This window comes from Ochotona curzoniae, unplaced genomic scaffold (assembly GCF_017591425.1).
Source record: "Ochotona curzoniae isolate NIBS_2020 unplaced genomic scaffold, NIBS_Ocur_1.0 contig_3520, whole genome shotgun sequence".
NCBI classification, from domain to species: domain Eukaryota; kingdom Metazoa; phylum Chordata; class Mammalia; order Lagomorpha; family Ochotonidae; genus Ochotona; species Ochotona curzoniae.
The window spans coordinates 15237159-15265087 of NW_024465894.1; the positions used below are offsets into that span (position 1 = coordinate 15237159).

At 50.7% G+C, this 27929-nt stretch overlaps 1 protein-coding gene across 2 annotated transcripts; it reads right to left on the minus strand.

Annotated features, from left to right (window-relative positions):
* Window positions 1–131: 131 nt before the first annotated feature.
* On the minus strand, window positions 132–27800 carry DNMT3B (DNA methyltransferase 3 beta). Of its 2 annotated transcripts, XM_040981642.1 has the most exons (23): window positions 27755–27800; window positions 18955–19117; window positions 18216–18277; window positions 16608–16712; window positions 14612–14746; window positions 13916–14122; window positions 12655–12813; window positions 12188–12295; window positions 11364–11511; window positions 10904–10963; window positions 9928–10053; window positions 9791–9835; window positions 8632–8711; window positions 8212–8324; window positions 7698–7881; window positions 7341–7425; window positions 6841–6986; window positions 6591–6681; window positions 6137–6285; window positions 5541–5626; window positions 3656–3725; window positions 2961–3079; window positions 132–1612 (listed from the first exon to the last, which is right to left on the minus strand). In XM_040981642.1, the coding sequence occupies exons 2-23, from the start codon at window positions 19109–19111 to the stop codon at window positions 1471–1473; spliced, it is 2577 nt and encodes an 858-aa protein (XP_040837576.1). In that variant the 5' UTR covers window positions 19112–19117; window positions 27755–27800; the 3' UTR covers window positions 132–1470. The 2 variants fall into 2 exon arrangements, with proteins under 2 accessions (XP_040837576.1, XP_040837577.1); XM_040981643.1 differs by lacking the exons at window positions 10904–10963; window positions 27755–27800 and adding an exon at window positions 19288–19317.
* Window positions 27801–27929: the final 129 nt, after the last annotated feature.

Here is a 27929-nt window from a genome sequence, read left to right on the forward strand (position 1 = left end):
GCCTGGATTCCCATGGGTCTTTCCCCAACAACCTTTGCTCCCAAGTCACACACACACCCCCCCCCATAAGAATAAAAGGAACACAGGACTGCCATTTAGCGAAATACTGATTTTAATTGAACTTAAGGTAAACTCTAGGCATCGTCATCTTCAAGCCCAGAAATTAGCAAAAACTGTTGAAACAAGGCACCCCATACTTGTTCCATGGCTCCAGTTGTAAAACAAAATCTTAATGAAAATGTTGAAACATAAAAATAGAAGTCTGAGATTTAAAAAAAAAAAACCATGTATAAAAAGCCCCACAAAATTTGTCACAAAGTTGTTGGATATTCTACAAAATAGCACCAGTAAGAGTAAAAGGTGTTAAAAACCATTACAGAACAGCATTTCTGAAATGCAGTTTGCTTGGCTTGGCCGCCTGTTCCCCCTAAAAACATGGAATAAAAAAGAATTTAAAAACCTGCAAGTAGGGGAATAAGCTTCTACTGCAATTTCCCCAGTCATCTCTTAGATGAAGGGGAAACTGATAAAATGATCACCGAGTTAGTAGTCAGGAAATCCTACTGGGGTTGGGGGGAGTGGCGGCTTGCACCTGTGTTGGGGAGGGGGCATCTTCAGGAGATGGGGGTCTTACCAAAGGTCCCTCCCTCCATGCTTCTCACATAAGAAGGGGACAGCTGGACTTGGCTACATAATAAGGAAACAAAGCCCACACCTTCCTAAATAAACTTCCCCTGAGGCTTCTCCTACACTTAACCCGGAAGGATCTAGAGATAAGGGTGGCCCAGGCCCTTGGATCTGTGTGGGGGGGGAAAAACAGCCCTGAAAGTGACGATGACATCATCCCTGTTGACATCATCATTGTGGGAAATACTAAAGGTTCCATCAGCAGCCTCCAGCGCTTGCTGGGCCTTGCAAGTGTTGTATGCCACATAAAATTCCAGAACATACACATCCATCCCACTCCCACTAGCCCTAGAAAAAACATCGCGGGCCCTTAAAAGTCCCTTCACTATATGTCTACAGCTGCACACTCCTATATCCTGGAGGCGCAGGTATCTTTTTATTCCTTTTATCATACCTGTCTTTTGGATGATTTGCCAGCAGCAACCTGAGTACTGAAGAGCTACTGGCGTGACTATTTTGGTATCTTAGCCATTTCTCTGAGCAGTAACACAAGATGAGGGAGAAATGTCATCTTTCTACCTACTTCAAGTTTTTCTTGTTTAAGATTGGAAAGTAAAAATGAGCACCGTGTTTGGCTACTTTTAGCAACCAGGTCCGAGTTGTGCACAAGGAGGTGGCACCATCCTCCTGCAAGAGACAGGGTCAGTTGGCTCCGAGGTCCTTGGGCGAGACCTCACCCAGCTGAGCTGAGCAAGGGCAGAGCCTGGGGGTGCCTGGGGTCAGGAATGACTTCTCCTGATCCTGGCTTGGCACACCCCAGGGCCCAACAGGCCTGGGTGGGGACTATTCACAGGCAAAGTAGTCCTTCAGTGGGGCAAAGAGGTGTCGGATGACAGGCACACTCCAGGACCTCCCGAGCAGCTTCTGGCGGGCTCCACGGCCCATGTTGGACACGTCCGTGTAGTGTACAGGAAAGCCGAAGATCCTAGAGGGGGTAACCGAGACAAGAAGAATGCAGTCAGGAGCTCTCCCCTCCAGCTCACCTCTGCTGAGTCCTCCCTGCACTCAGTGGCCAGCACTGCCCTGTGCTCTAGTCCCAGCTGGACATGATAAATACATGGACGGCTGGCCAGTCATGGTTTCTATCTTCTCATTGAGATATAGTGTCACCCACAGAAACAAGCCAGACCCGTCATCGACCTGTAGCCCTATCTATAGGGGATGGTACCCAGGGATCCCAAGTTGAGGTCCCCTCTTCAAATTCCATCCAAGGAAGGTCCACACAAGCCTGCAGGCAAATACCACAAAAGGCTTGGTGAGGAACTGGAACAAGCTTCCAGGTTTATCATCGATACTACTAAACACAATGGGGCAGTGACATGTAACTGCAAATCATGTGCAAAGTCAGTGCCTCAGCCTGCCTGCACCTGCTGTGCCTCACATGAGCATCGTGACATCTGTCACACTACATACCCTCTCACAAATCCACCTCACTATCTCCCCACATGGTCCACAAAATACAGACACCATCACAACCTTGAGTTTAAATGGTCAGTCATCTATGAGGTTATTGGTCAGAAATACTTTGACAGAAAATGAAATAAAATGATATCAAGTCTTTGGAATGCACTCAGCCTTGAACATGAGAAGTAGAACAAAAACGGTGGCAAAGCAACTGAAAATGCAAGAGCCAGCTGCTGATAGGAAAGTAGATCAAGTTATTCAAATGCATTCAAAGTGAGAAAACACAGACCTGGGAAAAGGCTATAAGCAGAGCACTTTGGCCAAAAGAATGCTCAAGAAAGAGAATGTCTGCAGAACTCTCTGGATGGGGTCCTCGTGCATTTCCTGTCCTGGCATGTCGGGACAGGAAGTGACACATCAGTGACTTGAGGTCTCATCTTCTGCCGTCTCAGCCCTCTGACCCTGCCACAGACTTCATTCTTCACTCCCTTTGGAGGGACAAGGCCAGCTACTCTCATCCTACATGCTCATCAGGGATGATTAGGGAAGCCAAAGCCCAGAGATTTCAGTGCAGTATGGGTGGCAGCAGCCTAGCAATCTGCCATCTCCAGTAAATCTGCCTTAGCAGAAGCAGGTGACGAGGGCATGGAATAGCCAGGCTGCTGGATTACTGGCCATGCTACCAACTCAGGCAGCTGGATATACAATACAGGGTTTAAGTGCTGCCTCCCTCACCTCACCATTTCCACTAAGAATCAAGGAGTAGCTCTAAAGCACCCAGTCCTACCACATCAAATAGGCAATGGAACCAATAAAAGTGAGGGCAAGCAGCCACCCACAGGCATTCCCTCTTGTGCAGCCTTGCTCACCTTTCGAGCTCAGTGCACCACAAAACATCTTCTTTGCCATTCATGACAACAGGGAAAAGTTGGTTTTTCCCCTGTCTGATCGAGTTCGACTTGGTGGTTATTGTCTGTACTTTCTTTAACTGGAGAACAAAATGACATGAAGTAAGCACAGGAGGAAGGGGTTTGGGGAGGAGCTGGACCTCAAAAGCAAACACCTCAGGAAGGAGGGGTCACAGAGGACACTGGAAAAGCAGATTCAGAGGTGCTTCCCACAATCAAGAAGTGACGGAGGCTCAGGGAGAAACGTGATTGAATGAGATCATGTGGGTGCTGAGAAGAAAGCAGTTACTGATCAAGTGAGATTAAGTCAAAGGGGGGAAATAAGCGTGCAGACAGAGAATGATCGGAGGGGATCTTAATGTTGAGCCTTAGATCCAGGGAAGTCATTTTAAGACTATGACTCAACAGGGACAGCAATCATCAGCAAGAATTGTGTCCCTTTGTATCCACTCCTGACCACTGGACAGCCCAGCGGCCTTTCCCACAGTGATTAGCATTTGCTTTCCTATGGTCTGTGCTTGAAGATGAGATAGTACAAGCGTGGGGGAAAGAGGCCCAGCACCAAGGAGCAGGAGGAAGCTGAGTGGACACCACCAAGGTTACGCCAAGTCCGCGTGGGCGTGAGGCGCCAGAGAGCAGACGTGAAAGGAGCTTACCTTTGCTATCCTATTGAATTCCAAGCAGTCCTGCAGCTCGAGCTTATCGTTCTTGGATGCTATCACAGGCCTGGGAACAGCCAAAACCCATTACTCTCTGCTATCTACAAAGGGGCCAATGCTACAGGGAGTGGCCCTGGCAATGAACTGGCAGCTATGTGAGGATTCTAGAAGTCAGTCTGGTTACCCCAGGGGCTTTCATGCTGGCCTTGAGTCAGGACCCCTAGGGCCTCGCAGAAGGAGACTCAAGTGGAAAACTACCCTTTCAAACTTTCCCCCTAAAACCACCTTTGTACACGTAGAGGCAAGCAGATGCCCAAGGCGGGTAAGGGACAGAGCAGCATAGCACCAAGCAGCACAAGAATGCACAGATGACCACAGGAACTGCGGTGTGTGCTGAGACCTCAAGGCACGAGAGAGCATCTGTGTCCACCAGTCGCTGAGGAATCTCACAAAGACAGTTCCTTCCTTCCTTTCATCTGGCAGGTTTCCCAAATTTCAAAAGCCACTATCCCCATGGGAACCCCTCCTGAGAACTTAAGGGCATTGTAGGTAACAGGGGTACAAGGACACAGCATTGACCTACAACCCCTAGATTTGGGTAGTGTCCCCAGACTTGACACAAGGCTCAACCCAGGCCTTGTTAAGCAGCATTCTTCATTTTATGTCACTCAGCTCAGTAAATGCTGTTGTTGATTTCCAAAACCTCCTGCCAAGTGCACAGGCTTGCAAGGTTGCCCAAAACCCAAATCAGGCTTGATCTCACCCATTACAGTACATCAGCCATTGAGACTCTAGCTGCCCAAAGCCTCCTATGCCAAATGGGGGTTACATTTTGAGGCAACTGCTTCTGATCCACCTGTGAATGTATCTGGGCCCCTGCCACTCATCTTTTAGACCCACATACATTTCTGAGATCCTGGATTCAGCCTGGCTCATATCATGCTATTGGTGCCATTTGGATAGTGAATCAGTGGATGTCATACAGCCATTTATTTAAAGTTAACCTACATCGTATCACATTGAAGAAACCCTAAATTTTGTCAGTGTCGCTGCCATTGTCTGTTGTCCACCTTCCACTGCCTCTAACAAGGCTGGAATGGATGCCCTAGTGTCTGGAATGTGCTGCCTCTGGGACTCAAGCCTCTGTTCCACTTCCAACCTGCTGCAGAGCTGCGCTTCCCTCATGTCTGTGCTCCCGCCAGCCTGAAACCTTTTGCCTTCCTTACCACCCCCTCCATCAGGAGGCATGAATATGTTCACCACAGAAATACCTGAAGAACTACATGGCAGAAACTTGGATGCTGAGGTAATAAACAATTTCATTCCAAATATGGGCACGGCACCTTTTGCCATCTCAATTAGTAAAAATGCATCCAAGAAACACTCCGGGCTATTCAAGGACCCACTCACCTCTGCTACACTGCTGTTATGTGGGATGACTTCTTATAGTTACTCCCTAAAGGAGAATATTTTTAAGCTTAACTCATTCGCATGTCAGAGATATCACAACTCTCCCACTTTGCATCTTAATCAGTATGTGTTAATTACTCCCTAAGCCTTGAACAAATGAGCCCAATCTGCCTTTGCTATCTGAGTTAGAAGGTGAATGAAAGCTACACTTGGTGGTTGGGCACCGCTGGTCTGGGAAAGCCCCCGTGCACCATATGGCATTTCTCAATGAGCATCCTGTCTATAGCAGCAGTCTACAGCAGCTGGGAGGGGTCAGTATTGATGCTGACCACATGGAAGCTGTAAAACCAGGCTCATCTGCAACATTCAAAATTAGAGCTGTTTCCTAACAATAGTGCAGGGGTGCAGATGGAATGCAGAGTTCTTGTCTTCATTTACTCATGTAACATGCCTTTCCCTTGAGCCACATTACCTGTTCATCCCAGGTAGGTTGCCCCAGAAGTATCGGGCCCTGTGAGCAGCAGATACTTTGATGGCATCAATCATTACTGGATTGCACTGTGGGGAGAGAGAGCTGTTAGGTGGAGGGTCCCACATTTTCACCCAGGTGTTCATCAGAGCAGGAAATGATGCATGCTGGTGCACACTGGCTATGAAACAGCACATTTCAGGTTTGAACAAAATCTGACAAGCCAGGTTGATTGTGGCCATACAGTGGTATGCAAGATATGGACATACAACACATAGTTGTGTAGCCATCTCTTTCAGGGGACAGAAAGTAAGCTTTTAAGGCACTTACAGCAGGGCTTTAACATAAAATGATAAACTGGATTTTCCTGTAATTTGTAGTTTCAGAACATTCATGAATAAACCTTACTGCAATAAGCCTTAGCTGCTCTATGAAAAGCCATCAGCAGTACTGACTCATGGAAGTGGAGCAGGGGACAGAATACACACAGGACAGACGAGAAAGTGAAAGGGAGGGATCCCAAAACACACACACACACACACACACACACACACAACCACCAGCAGAAAAAGCCACAACAGGTTCTTTCATCCCCTCACCTCCAGGAATCTCGAGATGTCCCTCTTGTCGCCAACTTTCATGGCTACAACATTCTCAAACATCCAGAAGAATGGCCGGTCGTCCCCCTCCTTAGGTCGTGTGTAATTTAGCAGGTGGTAGAACTCAAAGAAGAGGCGGCCTGTGCCCTCTATGTCCACAAAAAAAATAGCAGAACTGGGTTCCTTCAAGCCATTTACAAACACTGTCCCTACTGCCTGCAATAAATGTGCACCCAAGGACGCTACCGAGCATAGGGCTAATGCCTTATGTCTCTAACTGGGCCAGCCGTGCCAGGACATAGGCAGCCAGGAGCTTTCTCTATGATTTGATTGACAAGGGGACAGACAATGCCCATAGGCTAAGGCACCAGTAAGGTCAGAGAAGCCAGCAGTGCAACCTGGCATTGCACACTCAGTCCACATGATGCCTGGGGGCAAGGAAGGGGTTGCTCACCATACAGGCCTTTCCGGGCAGGATTCACATTGGAGAGGTCGTTGCACGGGCTCCCACCAATCACCAAGTCAAAGGGGCCCCACTCCTCAATCTGTGGGGGAAAAAAGTTTAGGTGAAGGCAGGAAGACTGATCAGAAAGCCCAGGTGATATCGTGCTTGAAATTACCTCCACTTAAACCCTGAAAGCCTCACGTGCAGTAGCTTGGGAGTGGGGCAGAGGGGTGGGGAGTGGCAGGGACAGAGCACTTACATTTTTCTTGGTGATGTTCCTGACATCATTCACATATTTGATATTTCCCTCATGCTTAACAGTTCCGACGGCAATGGATTCCTCACACACCTCCGAAGCGATGTACGTCTCCACCTTGATGCCCAGTTCCTTGAGGACCAAGTACCCTGTGGGCAACCAGAAAGACCTGCTTGGGCAGCAGCACCTACTAGCAGTTCCTGGGCTGGCTGCCAGGAAGGTATTTCTCTACAATGGACCATGGAAGGGAACAAGGGACACAGTGTTTGTTGCTGAACTCTATTCAGACTACATGGGTCCAGTGCGACAGGCAAGTGACAACACTATGACCAAGAGTGGGAGTCAGATGAGATGATGTATAGTTCAGAGATTTGGTAGGTTTTCTGAGAAACAGCTGACACAGGTAGTCCCTGGCATCTGGTGCTGCACCTGGAATGGGGCCTGCAGCCTCCTTCGCTTAGCCTCTTACCAGGTTACAGTTGTTGAAGCCCCTGCGAACTCACCTGTTGCAATGCCATCAAACAAGGACAGTACTCGAATAGGCCGCCGCTTAGCTGCAGGAATTGCAGGGTACAGCTTGGGGGCTTCCTGGTTGGTACAAGAGGGAGGTTGAAGAGGTGACATGAGCACAGTTCAGAGATCACCCCCACCCTGATCCGTTTAGAATTGATCCTTCCAGGCCTCAAGCCCTAATGTGGGCCACAAAACTGGGGCATGCATGGCCACCTTATCCATTGCATTGTCTCCTTAGCTCTACTAACTACACAGAACTCACTTTATCAGGACCCTTCCAAAGGCATTAGACATCCATCACTCTGGCCTAAGTGTGTACCAGAAGTGGCTACAGCCCTGCAACTCACATATTCGTGCCCCATGTCGCTGGTGAAGAACGTCTGTAGACGCATGTTCCAGTCCTTCCGCCGGCGCAAGACGCCATGGCACCGCTGTGGGAGGCACATGTAGCAGCTCCAGGGCTCTTGCAGCTTGGCATCTGCTGCCGTGCCAGTGCCCACCAGCACCTCCAGACACTCCACACAGAAGCACCTGTACCCAGGAGGAAGGGGGAGCTGTATCAACCAGGAAACTGTCCTTTGGGGCCCAGTAACAAGTCATTTCAAACCCACAAGTCAGCCTCTGGATCCCTTCCATTTTAGGCAATCTGGTGCTTTACCCGAGCTTTGCCTGTCCCCATAACATAGCACTATAATGGTGCTGTGCTGCTTTAAAACTTTCAGAACCCCAGCAGCATCACTCTGTGCTTGACCTCCACTGCGTTAAACTCGCAGTCCACATGCCAGGGGAACCTGGCCAGCACAACAGCTGCCTTGCATAGGCAGTAACCACCCAGGGAACAGCTGGGGCCCCCGAGCTCACCGACAGCAGCTCGTGTTGCTGCACAGTAGCAGCTCGCGGCCCTCACAACACACAGTGCAGTAGGACTGATAGCCATCGTCGTCGTACATGTAGAACAGCTCAAGGAAGCGATCCTGGCAGCCAGACAGAAATGCTGGTGAAATTGGAGACCAGGGCCAGCTTGGTCCCCTGTACGCTGGCTGTACGCCCTAGAACACGACCTCAGAGCTACACACTTGTGGCCCGGTGGCGTTTCCAGGGACAACTGGCAGCAGCAAGTGTATGCTGTGGAGGAGCTTTAATGCATTGTCCTCCCCCTTGGAGAGGTAGGGGGATGCTGCTCCCAGGGCTGCAGGAATGGCTCCACCCACGTGCTCTGTGCCAGGGAAGCACAGAAGTGGGCACCGTAGCCAAGGCCACTGAGGGTACAGGAGGACTCACCCGGCAAATCTGGCAGAGCCCACCCTCAAAGAGCGGGTGGAAAGACACAGGGTTCTTTCTTCCGCAGGACAAGCAGCTGTCTGCAAGAAAGACAGGGAGTTGGCCATGGCATAGCTCTGCCCTAATAGCAGCTGTTCAGCATCCACTGCAGTTGTGTGCCAAGGAAGCTGTGCTTTGGGATTCACATTCTGGGCACTCCACCATATTTTCAGGATCCTCATTTCAGAAATCACAAAAGCAGGTCTCAGTATACTGACAAGGAGATGCTCTTCCGGCCAGGGATTGGCCTACCAAGTAGGAAGGCCAGAGGCTCAGCTCAGAGCACAGACACTCCTGTCGGCTCCTGGCATGTAGGGGCCTGGGAGGGGCTTCCCACTTGTCAGCTGCTGTAGTGACTGGATCTCCGCCGACACAGACTTAGTTATCCACATTCTCTGGAAGGGTGCCTGGGGTCTACTTCTGCCCCACTGTTGCACCAAGCTCCTCACAACATGCAAGGAGTTAGGCTAAGTAGGGAAGCTAAGTATTCTGCACTTGTCACTCATGTGGAACACGCAGAGGACCCATGGCTCCGGGATTCAGCCAGGGAGTTGGGGAACAACACAGTGAACTATCTAGTAAAGGTATCAAGCTTTCCATCACTCACAAACTAAATACACTCTTTAGGTTAACCAGAAGAGAAAACACATAACAGAGCAGTTTATAACTTGGACCTTGCAGATTTATTGCCTGACATGGGATAGTGCCCAAAAGGCTTGCTGGTCACGGGCAGGAATTTTCCTCCCCAGGACTGCCTTATCTCTGACTGAAGGACAACAGAGTGAGGAATGTGTCGAGCAGACATTAGCCAGTAGCCATGCCTGGGGTTTTCTAGTCTAGCTTGTCAAGCAGACAGAGCGGGTCAGTGGTGAATGCTTGCAGTAACCAAAGAGCTGACCCTGCACATCTTCCACAATACACAGGTGCCCCCCATCTTCCTCTCAGGACTGGGGTTCCCCAAGGCCAAAGGAACCCAGCCTGTTTCCTTATCTTACTGCAATAATCAGTATCATTTCTAAAAACTGTAGCATCTAGGTAAGGTTTGCAAGGAATGACATACAAGCCTAGAGTTAAGGCCCAAGGCTGGGGTTACCCACAAGCAAGGAGAATCAAAATCTACCTTCTAGGCTCCCCTTGTTGTTGGTCACATCTGCAGCCATTTGTTCTGTTTGGAAAAAAAGAGAAGGCCTAAGATGAGTGAGCTATACCCACGTCTGTGAGGTCAGGCCTTGCAGCCCTCTGCCTTCTCCCAGTCACCTCGGGTCTGGTCCTCCTCTCCCCGGTCCTTGCCATTGTTGTAACAATTGGTCTTGAGGCGCTTGGGCGGAGGGCAATAGTCCGAGGCTGTGGAGTCATCAGCTGTCCGTCTCCGACTCTTACTCTCTACAAAAGATGAACACAAGGCATGCATGGCTTGGATTGAGGCTGTTCCAGAACAGGACCATGTGATTCCTGGGCACTACTATGGCTAGGGGAGCCCATATTGGTTGTATGGGGCGAAGATGGGTAACTTAGCACACAAGCTAGTTCACATCCCCCATCATCCAGATCCAGGCCTTCTGCTTACGGACTTTCTCATCATCTATGTGCACAGAGTAAATGCTTCCAGGCCAATGCACATCCTGCCATGCTAAACATGCTTATATAATAAGAGAAACAGGATACTGGTCATGTGACTAGAACCTATGAAACTGATCATCAAAAATGCTCATAGAAGTTGACATAGGGCCCAGCACAATAGCCTAGTGACTAATGTCCTTGTCTTATATGCACCGGGATCAGATATAGGCACCATTCCATATCCCAGCTATTCTACTTCCCTTCTACCTCCCCAATTATAGCCCAGGAAGGCAGCAGAGGATGGCCCAAAGCCTTGTGATCCAACACCCACACAGGAGACCTAGAAGCTCCTGGCTCCTGGCTTTGGATCAGCTCAGCTCTAGCTAAGCAGCTCATCTGGCGAGTTAACTACTAATGAAATAAAATCTCATACCAACAAAAATTACATCTATAATTAACATTGAGACAAGGTAGAAAGTAGCTCAGAACAAGTGCACAGAAAAGCAGAAGGGTGCACACCCAACAGTGCAAACACAGGGGAGGTGTTTGGGGGCAGGGTGTGAGGGGATTCGGGCTGGGTTCAGGTAGAAGAACTTGATTTTTCCCAGGTGACCTCAGTATCAGCAAGAAATCTCCAGTGAAGGAAAAGAGAGGCAAGGGCGGGTGGGAATACCGTGTCTCCGTGCTTCTAAGCTCCTATTGCCTGAACGGCGCACCTTCGACTTATTAACCACTTTTTGGGGGAAAACAAAACAAAAAATAAAACACATAAATGCACAAGCTGTAACACATTCCCAATCCAGCAGTTCCAAGGTAGCAAGAGAGAGGAAGGGAAAGAGGGCTTTGATTAGCATGTCAACAGGGCTTTTTCCTGATGCCATTGTCCCATTATGGCCCTAGGCAGCAGCTAATTGCCAGCAATTTGCTGGATGCTCCTTTTTGGGAGAAATTCCATCTCTAACAAGAAAAGTGACAGTAGAGAAGCCAGCCAGCTAAGGCCCTGGGATTGTCCCTGCAGAACTTGGGGGGAGGGGGAGAGAGGGCAGTTTTTGCAGGGCTGAGCCAGCTGCCAAGACCAAGGGACACCACTGCCTGCCATCGTCTTCTCCCTCCGCACACAGGCCTTGTCTCACCTGGTTGCTTGCTGTTGTCAGGCTTGAGGCCTTCCTCACCAGTGGGCTTGAATCCCCCATGGGCCCACTCCAACATGGGCTTCAGCTGGTCCTCCAGAGAGTCCCCGGGGCTGGTGGAAAAGGTCTTGCCAGCACGGACCCTGGCTTTCTGCCAAAAAGGATAGGCAGAACCTGTGATGAGAACAGGCAGGGGCACAAGCAGAGCCTGCCCTGGGAATCCCCCAGCTCAAGCCTGCACACTGGGCCCTTTCATAGTCAGCCAGCTGTCCTAGGCTGCTGGTATGTGCAAGGACATACCAGCTGGGAGCTAGGCCAAAGGACGGGGGACACTGCAGGGAGGGGAGCGATGCTTCACACAGGCTCCTGGGGGAAATGTGTCAGTCAGTCCTCCTCAAACGCAAACCACTTAGAATGTCCTCCCTCCTTCATCCACAGTAGATGCTGTCCCTGCAATCTCCAACCTCTTCCTTACAAGGAACTCCTACAGAAAGACAACCTGGCCCAGGACAACACTTGCTGGGTTGCTGTGGTCCCATGAGGGTGTCCTGGTGGTCCCTCAAAATCACTTCCTAGAAGGAGGGTTGGTTCCCCATTATTCATCCTTCCTCACTGAGCTACCAACTGCAGGAGTCCTGGGAAGGTTCTAGAACCAGCCACCAAAAAAAAAGTATCCTCCAGCAAACTTTACTCCATTCCCCACTGCTACTCCTCCCTTCTGAACCACCTGTGACAATAACATGGCCAGTCTGGCTTTTTAGAGTTTTCTTGCTTCTCCTATTTCAAATATATTAGGTCATCCCTTTGTCCTCCTACCCCTAAAGTACCTCAAGAGCCTGGAACATGGCCTTCCTATAGGAAACCAGCTTATTAAAAGTCGCAAGATTGAAGTGCTGGCTGAACAATCCCAATGCGACGAGCTTGTCCGCAGAAACCTAAAGGAGAATGAGATCACTGGCAACAGAAATCATCTCCCACTTCCCAAGAATGAGGCTTCACGGAGTGGGTGTGCATGGAGAAACACATTCTGCTCCCTCTGCTGGTCAAACCAAGCATCTACTTCTAGTCTCTTCGGAAGAGAAGCCTGTCCACACTTTCCCAGGGAACAAATGGCAAAATCCAGAACATATCAGCAGCTCCACCTGTAGGACCTCTGTTCCCAAATCTGCCCTCACCCTTCCTGGCTTGTTTACCTCCCACCTGGCCTTCTGAGTGTAGGCCTTAACCTGACTTATCGGGCAGTCAGGTGAAGCATGCATTAACTGTTCTGCCTGACCTGTGAAAGCCGACTCACCTCTGAGAATTTGCCATCGCCAAACCACTGTACCCATCGCATGCCGGACATGGCCTGGCGCTTCGAGGTGCTCTTCCAGGACACTACCATAGCTGGCCACCAGGAGAAGCCCTTGATCTTGCCCCACACGAGGTCCCCTATTCCAAACTCCTTCCCATCCTAAAAGAAAACCCACATTAAACAAATGAGACATGAGCCATGCCACTTCTGCTGTCACCATCACTGAACCTGCGTGCCACCTGTTCTCAGAAAAATGTGGGATGCTCATGAAAACAGAAGACTTGCCTTCCATGAGTGCACAGAAGAGCAAAAGCAGCTTTGTGCTGGAGCTAGCACTGTGAGAAGCTGGTGGCTGACACCATCATTTTCCCAGCCCCAAGGCCCATTAGAGACCATGGAGAAGGGTTCCTGATGGCCACAGGAGACACACAGCTGGAGTTTCTAGCTCCAACAGCCCTGGCTGGTACAGGCATTGGGAATCCAATCGCCAAACACAAGATCTATGCAGCTCTTTGAAATTAGATTTTGACAAAAAAGCTTCCTGGGCCTAGTAGCTAAAGTCTTTGCCTTAAAAGCACCAGAATCGGGCCAGGCACAATAGCCTAGTGATTAAAATCCACACTTTGCACGCACCAGGATCCCATATGGTAGCCAGTTTCAATCCCGGAGGCCCTGCTTCCCATCCAGCTTTCTGCCTGTGGCCTGGGACAGAATTGGAGCATGGCCCAAATCCTTGGGACCCTGTACCCACATGGGAAACCTGCAAGGGCTCCTGGTTCCTGGCTTTGGATTGGCTCAGCTCCAGTTGTTGTGCTCACTTGGGGAGTGAACCATCGAACAGAAGATCTTCCTCTCAGTGTCTCTCTCTGTATATCTGCCTTCCCAATAAAAAAAAAAAAAAAGCGCCAGAATCCCATGTGTACTGGTCCTTTTGAGGACCACACCTCTGAGTAATCCTGCCTGTGTGAATTTCACTGCATCTGCCAAGCCCAGCTGCTATGGCCAACTAAACTGCCTGGATCAAACCCTTATACCTGAACAACAGGCTGAACCCAGTACTGCACACAAGTCAGATCTGAGCACATGCAAGTGCCTGCCTTCTACAAAGGGTAAATGTGAGGAACCATGTTTCCTACAGAAAACATACAAAGTCAAATCAGCTGTTGTGTGAACAGCAGTTCTGGTAGGTCACCAAGACCCTGGAAATGATCCATTCCCTTTGTAGAAAGCCAGGTTGGTGGAAAGTCCTTGCTCAGGGCACCTGATACTCTGGACCATCTGTATCCCTCTCTGCGTCCATCTGGGAGGATTCCAAGCCGTCCAGCTGGCTGTCCTGCAGAAGGCCAGGGTACGGAGTACTGCTGCTCTGGGGTGTCGCATCATCGTCCGTGAGGTCAATGGTGAGGTAAGGACTGGCAGGGGACTGCCATGGAGTTCCTCCGGAGGCTGTGGCCCTCCGTCTCAGAGACTGTAGACAGACCAGAATGACAATTCACAACCATGAAAACAAAGCAGGTGGGTAGCTGGACAATTGTTTTTTCCCCCACCGTGTTCCCAGCCAGCAGAGAGTGAAGGAAACCAAAGAACAGAGGCTATGAAACATGGTGTTCCAGGGTTCAGAGGGAGAAACTTGCAGTCATGACCATACCAGGAGATTCCAACACCAAGCTTTCAGAGCATCCCCAGTTTGTGAGCTTAACCTTGCAGCAGCCCAATACCCAGTGCCAACCTACTGGCATAGGAACCTGGCTGCTGTGAAGACTGCTCCAGCCAGGAAGAGGGGAAGCCACCATCCATCTGTGGAAGGAGCTTCCCAAGCAGACCAGGAGAGAAAGCATAGTCCTGACAAGCAGGGGGAGGCGAGAGAAGCACTGGGCTGTACACCAGCCCAGCGAGCGAGTGAGGAGGCCGCCCTCCCGTGGCCACGCCAGGGCGAGGGGGCCGCTGCACAACCAACCCTGGTAGCCGGGAACTCCACGGGGGATTCTTCTACGTGATTGCGGCCCTGCCGGCCTCGGGTGGAACGAGTAGACCGTGGGGAGGGCCTATACCTCTCCCGGCTGGAAGAACTGTTGTTATTTCGGGTGCGGACCTGGAAGCGAGAGAGGATAAGCACTTGGCCTTAATGACTGGGGCGAGAAGCACTTGGCCTGGATGTAGCCCAGGAGACCTGGTGGCCTCCTTGCAGCTGGAAGTAAATAGGTGAAGAATGTTGCAAGGTATAGGTTGTTGAGCACACTGGGCTGCATGATCATGGCACCCATCAACTGAAATGGATAAGAATCCTTTTTTTTATTTTTTTTTTTTTGGCCAAAAATTAGATTGGCTTTTTTTGGGAAATAAATGAATTATTGGAACAAAAGAAGCTCTTGACAAACAGGACTATGTTACACCCATCCCATATGGTTCTTCCCTGGTATCTCAGCTGTCCCACTCGATTTCAGCTCCTTCTCTGGCACCTGTACACAGGCAAGAGACCGGGAAGAAGTTCTTGGCTGCAGACTCATCTTAGGCCACTGTGGATCAGATCGGTCTCTCCTCTCAATATGTCTGCCTTTCCAATAAAAATTTTTAAAACGTGTATCCTGAAGGTAATTTGGCTTTGCCCATCACACAGGAATCCCATATGAGCACTGCTTCCTGTCTGAGCTACTCTTTTTGTTGTTGTTAAATTTTTTTTGAAGTTTTGAATTTTATGGCACATGAGCTGCTCGTTTCAGATCCAGTTCCTTGCTATTGGCCTGAGCAACCTGAACACGGGCAAGCACTTAGGGTCACATCACTCACACTGGAGCCCTTGTTTTTTTTTTGGGTTTTTTGTTTGTTTGTTTGTTTGGTTGGTTTTTTTTTGCAATTCTCCACTGGTTCTTTGAACCATTTGAAAGAAGAAATCAACAGATGGAAGATGTGTCTCCCTCTGTAACTGACTTTGAAAGCAATACTTGTATAAGTGACTTCCACCCTGTAGTGGGTCAGTAATGAACATCATACACGTAGTGTCAGTCCAGGTGACCACAAGCAATAATTTTGTCTTGCTATGAAAGGACTGGCATGCAATTGGCAGTGACCGATCCGATCTACCTGCCAACTGTCACTCCAGACAAGGTCACCTGTTCTAACTGTATAGCCAGGCATTCTGTTCCTGCATTGTCTTTGCTTCCCAGTCAACTCCCTACAAATGTATTCCAGTACACAATGGATGACAGGTCCAGGGATTGAGCACTCTGCAACCCAAGGGAGACCAACATAGAGTTCCTGGTCCTGGATTTATCCTGGCAAGTGCTCCAAGTGGCACATTCCTTTCTGTGACTGCCTTTCAATTAGTGGACCTACTTTAAGATTCCCTAGGCTGGGCCCGGCGCGGCGGCGCAAGTGGTTAAAGGTCCTCGCCTTGCACGCCCGGGATCCCATATGGGCGCCGGTTCTAATCCCGGCAGCCCCGCTTCCCTTCCAGCTCCCTGCCTGTGGCCTGGGAAAGCAGTCGAGGACGGCCCAAAGCTTTGGGACCCTGCACCCGCGTGGGAGACCCGGAAGAGGCTCCTGGCTTCGGGTCGGCATAGTATCGGCCCGTGGCGCTCACTTGGGGAGTGAATCATCGGACGGAAGATCTTCCTCTCTGTCTCTCCTCTCTGTATATCCGCCTTTCCAATGAAAAAATAATAAAAATAAATCTTTAAAAAAAAGATTCCCTAGGCTAAGCTGTTTTCCGTGATAATACTGGCATCTTACATGGATGCTAGCTGACTGCAGACTGCGGCTAACAGTCTTTAAAATGCCACACGTAAGTGCCTTACGAAATGAGATGCAGTGTTCCTTCAGTGGCAATCCACAGCGTTTCTGGTCAATCACCAAATGTTCACCTAGGCTCCCACTGCCCCGGGAGGCTCCCACATTTCTCGGTTGGGCCCATGCATGGTAATGACAGTCCAGCTCCATGAGCATAGGGGACTTACTGCTGGGCTTTCAGAGCGAGTTCTGGTTTCCCGGAACAGCTTAGGCATTGCAAGCGTGTCGGAGCCATCTCCATCTTCACCTTCATCTCCATCACCCGTCAGGTCCTTCAAAAAGGAAAACAGATGACTTTGAAAGTAGTGAAGCAGTCACAACCAAAACACTTGCAAATTTAATTGTACTGCAACTTATCATTGATCCAAGATACCAATGTGTCTGCTATGGCTAGCATACGTTCATAAATAAGACAGGGAGAAAAGGTAAAGAAATCAGAATAACACACCAATAGGGAACAGCATCATGCAAAAACACTAATCTGGCTGGGCCAGGTGTGGTAGTCTAGTGGCTAAAATCCTCACCCTGCATATGCCAGGAGCACATGGGGGAAGTTGTCCTAATTCCGGCAGCCCAGCTTCCCATCCAACTCTCTGCTTGTAGCCTGGGAAAGCAGCAGTGGACAGCCCAAAGTCTTGGGACCCTGAACCTGTGTGGGAGGCCTAGAGGAGGCTCCTGGCTCCAGGCTTGGGAGCAGCTCAGCTCTTATCATTGCAATCACTGGAAGAGTGATCCAACGGATGAAAAATCTCTGTGGATCAGATTTTCCAGTAAAAATCTTACAAAAAAAAAAAAAAACTGCCTTGGTAGTAATTAAGAGGCAAACTTTTCACAATGCGCTGCTCCAGTGACACGAGAGATGGGCAAGCTGCTCTATCAAGATGCTTCTTGTCCTAAGGTTTGGGAAGCAAAGAGAACCCAGCAGCAGCCGGATGATGACCCATCTCTGCAAGCCCCACGCCTTACTCGCAGGCCTGTGGAATGGAAACAAAACCCTATGGAATGGAAACAAAATCCAAGCATGTGGGAAGCCAGGTTCGTCTTAGCCATGCTGGCCAGAATTAAGCGAAGGCAAATCAGGAGCCTCTTCCAGGTCTCCCACGTGGATGCAGGGAACCAAGCTTTGGAAAGCCCTCTACTGCCTCCCCAGGCCACAAACAGGGAGCTGGGGAAGTTATTTCTTGGTTGAGTGGGCTGTGGCTCCAATCCAAGTCTTTCACTCCCAGCCCCAAGGCGCAAGGGAAACTCTGTTACCAGTAAACCTCTGCAGGGCCTCTCCTCAACACAGAAACAAAAAGCCGGAACCCTTGCAGACAGAGAAGTTCTATTTTCAAAGTGACCAGGTGAGCACAGAAAGAGGGAAGGGGAATACACCTGCAGGGAGAGCCCGGAGGTGGTTATCTCCTCCCCTCCAATAAGGAAAAAACACAAATCTTTTAAAGCAATTCAAGATATTTAGAATCCTGTAAATCCCACTTTAGTTTTGTTAATCAATTACTTTGTGGATTATCAAAGCACAGATTCATTGAAAGCTAAGTCAGGCACCTTTTCCTCAAAATAAATGACCAAGGTAGGTACGTTTTCTGACTTTAAAGGGTTTAGCCAGATTTAAAACATACTGTCACAGGTACTTAAGAAACATCCCATCAAGAGAAAGATCTGGTAATTACTAACAGAAATGATTGAAATATTTTCACTTGCAGCTCAGAGTTGTTGCCCATTTGGCAAAGCTCCAGGCCTCACCCTGGACTCCTGACAGGGAATGGGGGCCATACCTGAGTGTAACTCAGCAGGCTGGACACTTCCCTCTTGGACAGCCGTGAACTTGATCGGCGGCCTGTGGAAGAATTGCGAGTCTGTGCATGCAGGGACAGATTCGGCCTACATGGCTGCTTGCTGGAGCTCTTCCTCACGTGCCCGAGGCTTGCCCACACCTCTGATCCTACACCACTTTGATCCCATGTTCCTCCCTAGCACCCCTCACCAGTTGCTCCTACAGAAAGGCAACAGACCCATGGTACCAAACACAATGCAGAGGCGCCGACCCCGGATGCTTTACCCAATGCAATGCCTGCCCCGTGGACCGTGGTTCAAGCGCTCACGTGTGCCAAGTGGCTATTGTGGTTCACAATGCATGAAAGAGGGTGCTTCCGCCCCTGCAGCAGGTTCCCCGGAGTGGGACAATACCAGCAGGCACAAGGTGATGCACTCAGTGGAAAGCCTTTCTCCCACCCCTCGTCTCATACCTCTGACTAGGCTCTCCAGTTCAAAGATCCCACCACCTGAAGCCACCCAGGCTCCCTGGCTGAGGTACTATACTATGACCCATGTCTGTCAGCCTGGGTAGGCGTCCCATCTGGTATAAGCCCAAGAGGTCAGGGCTGTGAGGGGCAGGGGACCAGGATGAGAGTGGCCTCTGGCCACCTAGCTTGTGGTAGGTGTGAATGGCTTGCCAGCTACTCCCCCAAAGCTGCCTTGTGCCTGTCAGATCCCCCACCCCAAGGGCCCAGCCACCTCTGATCTCCGGGGTGCGGATAGCCTCCAGGATGGGGGGCGAGGGGGCGTCCTTGGAGTCCGAGGACTGGTCGCTGCAGGCCCCGTTGACGATGACAGAGTCTTCCCTCCCGCTGGCGTCCTCCTCTCCATTGAGGTGTCTGGTGTCTCCCTTCATTGTTTCCTGTGGGAACAGGCCAGGATAGGCAGGGTGGAAGGGACCAGGAGTAGGGGGTGGTAGCATTTCTTTCCCTCCCTCCCAAACTTCCTACCACTGTCTCTTTCAGTCACCCCAGACAGCCACCAGGAACCCCTCTCTCCTGCCCCTGTACCCCACATTATCTGCCCTCTCACCAAACTCGGAGGCTCAGGGCTGGGTTCCATGTGGCCAATGCACCCAGGACACAGGGACAGCTGGCCTTGGGTCTGAGGCCCAGGCTGCTCTGTGAAATTAGCCGGCCCCTTCAAACAATGCCATTTAGGACCTGGCTGCCCTGGCCTGTCCGCTGCTGGTCCCAGCCGGGGTCCCTCCTGTGCTTGGCCGCCTCTCCCTGGCCAGCCTCCGCAGGGCCTCAGGAAGCCCGTGCATTATTTTTCCCTGCTGACCCCTTTGTTTGCTCTCTCCCTTCCCCTCAATCTCCAGGTCCTCTTCCCACCCGCCCCCTCCTCCCCCACAGAACAGCTTCTCTCCTCTCCATGGCAGCACAGGCCCCGCCCCATCCCATTCTCAGGGGCCCATTGGTCCACTGGGCTGTCACTCACTCCTCTCCTCCCTCACCAGCTGGGCCTCAGAGTCCCAAGTTCCCATGAAGGGAAGCCTGGAGGAGATACAGGCCGGAGGGCTGGGGGCAGTTAACAGGAGAAGCCGTAGTCCGTTCCCAGACACATTTCTGAAGACTGGTCTCCCCATGACCACCCCAATATCACCAGGCCAATCACCCAAGGCACAAGACCATGTCTTCTGGGAATTGATGGGCCTGGTGCATGGCCTGCAACTTGGCTGTGCATTTAGGCATCTGTCAGATGAAAAGCCTTTACCCCCAGTGACTGTCCTCATTCTTAGGTTAACTGGCCTACCAATGGGCCAGGTTAGTCTCCATGGTCCAATAAATGCATATATACTCAAAGTGAGGCCAGGGTATCACAGCGACAACAACTTCAGGGCAAGAATGCCAGGTGTTGGTATAGTTAGCACCTGGATAAGCCATGTGGCTAGGACCTGCATCCCACAGCTCCCCGCCTTAGCCGGAAGGTTGTTTATAACATACCTTTCAGTCTTGGAACCCTATCTCGACAGGGCTTCCTTCCAGTGCTGGGCTGGAGCCTCCTACCTGCTGATTCACCAGCCCCGTCTGCTGATTCACTGTCTGAGGACCAGGCTAGTCCTCCAGGGTACCTTCTAGAAGCTACACCGTGAACGGCTGGGCAGGGCACTCACTGGTGCCTTGCCCACCAGGGGGCGCTGCGGACCCAAACTCAGAGGGCCTGTGGCGCCGCCACGCGGATTGGTCACACTGGGCACCCTGTAAACAGCACACTTGCACAGGTCCAGCCCACTAGCACCTCCAGGCTTCTGACTACAACTGCTACATTTCAAGGTCGTGACTCAGGGTGGGGCAGCTGAGATGCACATTACAGTGGTTACCTGGTTGCACATACATGTGCAGGCCTACACATACAGCTGGAGGCAGCATGTCTCACTGTGATGGTCCCAGTTGCAGGGTTCCCAATTCCTGTACTCCTCGCTTTCCTTTCCCCTTCAAGCCACCACACACGGGCCAGAGACATGACTGGCCCAGCTCAAATGTGCTCGTTTCCCCCCAAGCACTGACCTGGAAGGACAAGCCAGACTGACCCACAGCCAATCAGGAAAGCTGCTGCGGGACAGCCTGGAATAATAATTAATTTCAAGTCATCGCCTTAGGTCAAATGCATGGACTGAGTAACTCGGGCAGCTGGAGACTGGCCCTGAAATGTGAGCCTCCAGGAGTGCCAGCACCTCAGGGAGTTCCAAGAAGGCACACGGGGACATAGGGAGCTCCCTCCACCCAGGGGGTATCCTCCCACCCAGGGAGCAGCTCCAATCTAGACCAAGTAGAAGCCAGACCCTGTCCATGTAGCCAAGCCTGCTGGACCCTGCAGCCCAGGGCTGACAATCATTAACGTGGCTGGGCATCCCTCAGGGCACAGAAGTACACCCCACTGCTGGCCAGTCTGTGGGCAGGGCACCTTCCTAGAGTTACAGAAAGACTTCACTCATCTCCCCCAGAGCTAGCCTCATAAACTCTGGAGAGAGGGGGCACCAGCTCCTGGGGGTGCCTGCTGTACTGCTCAGCAGGTCCAACTGGAGTACTTCCTGTTGTGTAATTCAATCTGATCACCCAGGCTGCACCCTGGCTACCTCTACAGCAGCTGTCTGCAGCACCCCACTTAAGACTTCCCCCTATTTCCCACCACTAGCCTTCCCATTTCTCAGACTCCAAATCCCACCCCCTCCAAGGCCACCTGTGCAGCTTCTTACAGCTCCCCATGTCCCCAGAGGGAGGGGGCGCGCTCTCCCCATAAAGCTCCTTGGGTTGATTCCCAGGAGCTGGAGGCTGATCCATGTCTCATCAGAGCTGAGGTGGCCTCCTCAAGCTCCAACTATACAGGCTTTCAACCTCCATCTTGCTGAAGGAAGAAATGAAGGTAGAGAGAAGCTAATCACCCAGACCTAAGCAGCAGAAAGTCCCTCATCCTTTATGTTCTTGGACACAGGGAGGTAGCAACTGATTCAGGCACTGGTGTATGATGGTTACAAAAACTCCATCTTTTAGCCTGCAGCTCAATCTCACATTTCCTAGCCACTGTGGCTCAGCTGGCACAGTCCATTCTAATGGTACTGTTCAGTGTGACCACGTTCCCCCTCAAGAGGGATAAACTCCTTTCCTGTGCTGTGCAACCCTGTATGTGGAGTAGTTTATCAGTGAGGTCCCTCTTGCGGGCATACCACAGCACAGATAGCTCTTGCCCCACCCATCCCACCCTTGAGGCAGGCCCTGTTATCAATGTTTCACATAAGCTCAAATGTGCTAATTAAGTCAACCAGCAAAGTGGCAGTGCTGGGTCTCATGCCCAGGCAGCCCAGGGCACGTGTCTGAGCGACGGTGCCAAAGACAAGGCAGATGAGAGCTGTAAATGTTATGAACTCGGCAGCACCAGTCGCCCGAGGGCCTGGGCAGTTACCTCCACAGGAAATGGCCGTCTAACCTGCTGAATGCATGAACTGTGTGGCCCTTTTCCAAGTGCTGGGGTCTAGCTGGTGACCCAGAGGTGGGCAGCAGCATTGGGAACAGGTCAGACATGCTCAAATGCAATGTGCAGACCTGTAGGGGGGGTGCAACAAGAGGCCTGCAACTACCCCACCACCACCCTGTCCCCACAATAGACATGAAAGCTGATGTCATTCACTTCCTCCAGGCAAGTGCTGGCAGCAGCTTTTTTCTAACACCTTCTTCTAAGTGTTCATTGAATTAAACCACAAAGTGGGTGGTGTCCATTGCGTGGGGGGGGGGGGAAGTGCGTAGGAGGGGCCCTGTGGACATCTCTGCTGTCCAGCCTAGAGGATGGAGGATAGCTATCACCACCCCCATGGAACAAACCCCCGAGGTCTCCCCAGGATGAGCCCCAACGCCCTGCACTGGCACCCCTCACTGGTTTCTGAGAACACTCGGTGGAAGCTGTTCGTCCAGGCCCTGGTTTCCTGGCTAAAGAACGGGGCCTCACCCAGGTGAGGTCTTGACCTTCAGGAGTCAATCCCTACAGAAGCAAGGCCAAAAAGAGGCTGCCCACTCCCAGCCCAGTAGCTACGCACACAGTCCCAGGTCAGTGGCTCTGCCTGGTAAGAAGCCACCAGTGAATTCCAGAAAGAATCCCAACAGCAAAGCAGGAAGAGCTTACCCTGTCTCTCAGGGGCCTCACCTCATAGGCAGGGAGAGGACCCCAGAAGCAGGGGCACCCACTTCCTGGAAGTCATGAGCTTCATCTGGCCTCCCTCCCTTGCCCTGCCTTCCAGTCACCCATGACTCAGAATGCATTTGGGGAATTTGCCCAGTATCTTCAGATACAACTACACACAGCACTGTGGCTGTATCTTAAAAGCCAGGCCTGGGGATAGTCACAAGAATTATCCAAAGAATTTGCCAAGGGGAGGACTACACAGTGTGGCCTATGCAATGATGCCTTGCAGTGCTGTTCGTAACAATACCTAAAATTGCCCAAAAGAAATTATGCACCAGTGTCAAAAAATAGCATTATAGTTTGAGATCATTTCAACCAGCTTTAGGAAAATGCTCTACACAAGGATTTCAAAATCTTCCCATTCAATTTTTCCATCTTTTTTTGCAAGTGGCCTTATTTCACAGGAGCCTACAGTAGACTGAATAGATCCAATCTAATCTAATCTAATAAAATCTAGAAGCCTGGGCCCAGCAAGGTAGCCTAGTGGCTAAAGTACTCTCCTTGCATTTCCAGGATCCCATATGGGCATGCATACGATTCTTATCCAAGCGGCCCTGTTTCCTATCCAGCTCCCTGCTTGTGGCCTGGGAAAGCAGTAGTGCCTCTGGGACCCTGCACCCACATGGGAGACCCAGAGGAAACTCCTGGCTTCAGATTGGCTCGGGTCCAGCCATTGTGGACACTTGGGGAATGAATTGGAGGATGGAAGATCTGCCTTTCTCCTCCTTTTCTCTGTATATGACTTTGCAATAAAATAAATCTTTAAAAGAAAATCTAGGAGCCTACAGGACTGAATCGATGGGCAACTTCATATTTTTAGAAGGATACGTTTGCTACCAGCCTCTTCACCACAGCCCCAATGTCTGGTAAAGCAGGACTACATGCCCACTCCTACAGAGCCAGGTCAGGGACGTCTTCCCTCCCCCAGGGAGGCCACAGTGAGTGGATCTTCAACAAACAGGGAGGCAGCTCCTTCAGGCGCAGTGCCTGCCTTCCCCGGTTACAGCTAAGCACGTCTGAAGCCGCAATGCACGGAAGTACGAAGGCTGTGAGAACACGGCTCTGGGAGCATGCTCCTCTGCTTTCCTGCGACCTACCCTGTGTCTACCCATCCCAACCCGCAGCCCTGCTAGCCTCGGCTAAAACTGCAAGCAAACGCTCCATCACCTGCAGTCCCTCTAAGAGGAGGCCCTATGAAGGCAAAGTGGAAGTCTGCCCGATCCTGTGGCATGTCTTTAGAAACTCCAGACTACACGTGGAATGACAACCTTTTGGAGCAGGTTCAGGACTTGTTTACCTAACAATCACACTTGGCTTCTTTGAGTTGGGGCATTGGACTCGAGTCTACTTAATCATGTCTAGGGTTTAAGTTAGCAGGTCCTATATTTTTCCTAGTGTGCTCCCCTCCACAGGTGACCAGCTCATTCCCTGGTGTTTATCCCTTGCCACTACTTACACTAGAACTCAAGTGCCCACACGTGCTAGGTAGGGCCAGTCTGCCAATCTGAATGAACCCTGGTGCATTTTCCTTTTTAAGGTTTTAAAGAATCTCTTAATGTTATTTCTAACCCCAGCCTCTGAAGTTCCAGGGAGCATAGTCCTGCAGGTAGGACTTTCCTAGTTAAAAATACGGCAGGAATGGCTTTCAGAGTTTCTTCTACCACAATGAGAAAATAAGCAGTTGCATATAAAGACAATAGCTGCACAACACACTACAAATGGCTCAATATGAGGCCCATGAAGTAAGCACTTCTTAAAAGTTGGCAATGGGGCCCAGTGCACAGTAGCCTAGTGGCCAAAACCCTCGCCTTACAGGAAACCAGAATCCCACATGGGCGCCTGGTTCCATCTTGGAAGATCTACTTCCCATTCAGCTCAATGCTTATGGCCTGGGAAATCAGCAGGGGACGACCCAAAGTCTTAGGACCCTGCACCCAAATGGGACACCCAGAAGCACTTGCCTTCAGATCAGCTCATCTCCTGGCCTTAGCTCTGGTCATTGCAGCCACTTGCAGAGTGAACAGAAGTTCTTCCTGTCTCTCTTCCCATCTGTATATCTGACATTCCAATGAACAAATTAAAAAAAAAGAAAACCCTGCCAAGGGGCCAGCATTGTGGACCTAGGGATTAAGCCCTACCCTGACATTACCCTTCTATACAGCATCTGTTCAAATCCCTACCCCCGACTCCTGACCAAATAATAATGTACTGCTAATAATGTACTGGGAAGGCAGCTGCTTGGGCCCCTGCCACCCCTGTGCGAGATCCAGACAGTTCCTGGCTCCTGGCTTCCTTCAGCATAGGAAGGAAGTGTTGCAGTGTGGCGTGAACCAAGAGATGAACAAGTCTTCTCCCAGTCACTCTGCCTTTCATATCATTCTTTAAACAAACTTAAGAAAAATGAAAACTGGCCCAATTACCTACATGGGATTCAGATCACCACACCTCCACAGTAGAGAAGCTGGCTGGTAAAGAGTGTGACAACCAAACACGATTGCATCATGCCAGTTCCAGGAGAGGTAGCAGTCCCAGAGGGAAATGTGCAAGAGTCTCTGCAAGCATTTACAGTACTCAACACTGCCAGCAAGTCAGCCTGAGGTCTTGCTAATGTTCACCAGCAATTTACACTGTTAACAGAGATCCTCAACACTTCCTGGGACTCTGGAGTTCCAGGGAACATTTGCAAACCACCTAAGGACATGATGAAGTCAGGGTAGGAACCTGGGGTCTCTTCTCCAAGGGCTGTTCTGCAGAGTCCAGCTACCTTGCCCTGATGCCACCTAAGCTCCCAGGATTCACATACATGCCTGCAGGATGGTACAACCCTTACAGGGTGACGGGAACTAGTCCTGGAGGCTTCGTCACAACCTCCTTCTTGACCCAGGAGGCCTGTACCTGTCTCTCCTCACTGCTTGCCCACCCCCAGCCTCTCTTCCATTCATCACATGTGTCTGCTGGGCTGAAGCTCCATGCCAGGCGCTCAGGGAGCAGGACAGGTACAAGCCAGTTCTCCAGCAGAGGTCAGGATTAAACCTGCACTGTTCTTATAGTACAGGCATCTTTTTTACCCACATCCCTGTGTTTAGAATTTTTTTAATCCCGGTGCAGCACAACCCTTGCAGGGGAAGATAACTCACAAATGCCCCTGCATTAGCACCTGCCTGTGCAGGCAAAGTTCTGGGTTCATACTCCACTTCTCCCACTGCCTCTGGCATGTGAGCACTGCCAGGGTATGGGGCAGCAGTTTCCCTCAGGGTGATGCCCTGTGCAGTAACCAATAACCTGTTCACTGCAATGGGGTTTTGGGGGATAGAGTTTGGGAGAAGCCTGGCTCCACACATAGGCTATAAATGCTATACTTCTGGACCGCTTTCTCCATCTGTCACCAGTGGTGCAGGCAGCCCACGTGGACACCAGTTTGAGTCATGGCTACTCCACTTATGATCCAGTTCCTTGATAACTGGCCTGAGACAGCAATGGAGAATAGCTCAAGAGCTTGGGGGAAAATATACCAAAACGGGGGAGCTTATCAGGCTGGATAGAAAAAAATCTGCCTATTCAGTTACAAAAACAGAAAAGGCAGAAAATAACAACAAAAAATTATGCCAAGACAACCCCTCACCCTCCACCAACCTCTCTCCCAGAAAAACATTCTTGGTTAAGCGCCCCTTCCCATCACCTCAGCTTGCAGGTGCTGCATACACCTCCAACTCCCAGCACACAACCCTAGAAGGGTTATGGCTCTTCCAGCCTTTGGAATGCCTGTGAAACTCCGTCCCTTCAGTGGTAAAACTAGAGTCCAAGGGAGGACGCTGGGGGAGTGTCAGGGAGAAAGAAGGCAGGAACTGTGGTACACTGTCCTCTAGGGCTACCTGCTGCCAAGGTGCCTAGCTTCTTTGTCCTAGGAACTTGGCTCTCTGCTAATGTGTCCAATAAAGCAACTACAGATTGCTCAGTGCTTTGGTACCACTCATATAAGCCTATGACCAGGATGGAGCTCCTGGCTTCAGCCATCTCTTGATCACTTGGGGAATGAATCTCCTGATGGATATGACCACGGACTGTTCTAGTGCCCCTGCTCCCAGACCTTTCTCTCCTGCAGGGAGCCAGCTCCCAAGGTTAACACTCATGCCAAGAAGGGCTTCATCCAGTGTCCCTGTCCTTGTCCCCCGATATAGAAAGGGGTGCCATTCTGCTCCTATACATTTTTCTCCATTTCTGGAAGAAATGGACAAATCCCATTACGGCCAAAAACAAGAGATCAGGTTACAGGTGCCAGTTTCTTCCTAACCTCTCTGCAAGTCTGAAGCCCTAAATCCCATTTGTAAGGAAAGCACAAAGACTTTCATCACCTCCCCACGTAAACCCTCTCATCCTCTAACAGGACCCCTTATCCCCCAGAAGGAATCGCCCCTGGCCAGTATCTATATTTCCTACTGAACACTCCATATTTATTCAATCCTTCTTATCTGCCTTTAAAATCTCAACCTGATATAAACCCAACCAATATCCTCCAGGATTGTCCACACGAGTCAACAGAGGCTCAGGACTAAGTAGAATGAGTAGGAATCTCAACCCAGTTCTCATTCCACACTGGGGCCACTTGGGCTGGCCTGTAACCTAACCGACTTTTCCTTTTGCAACACTGATGGCTCTTACCAATTCTGAAAATGAGCAATGCTAGTCTGCAAAGGCTCTGGAATCTGTTTAATCCTCTTAGCCACCACTTAGCTGCCACTTGTGCCCACTTCACAGATTGAAACTTAAGCCACCATTGCCATCTCATGTGTGGTCCCACACCTTCTGCCAGATCGAGACCTACCTGAACATGTGCACTGGGCCCTTTCGCTTCTGGAAGGACGCGCCCTGTCCTGCAATGGTTAACAGAGATGAACGATGAGAAAAGTGCTCCTCACCAAGGTGGGCAACTGTGTCCCTGTGTCCCTGTGTCCCTCAGCACTCGGCTCCAGCATCTAGAACAACAGCTCCAGGAGAAG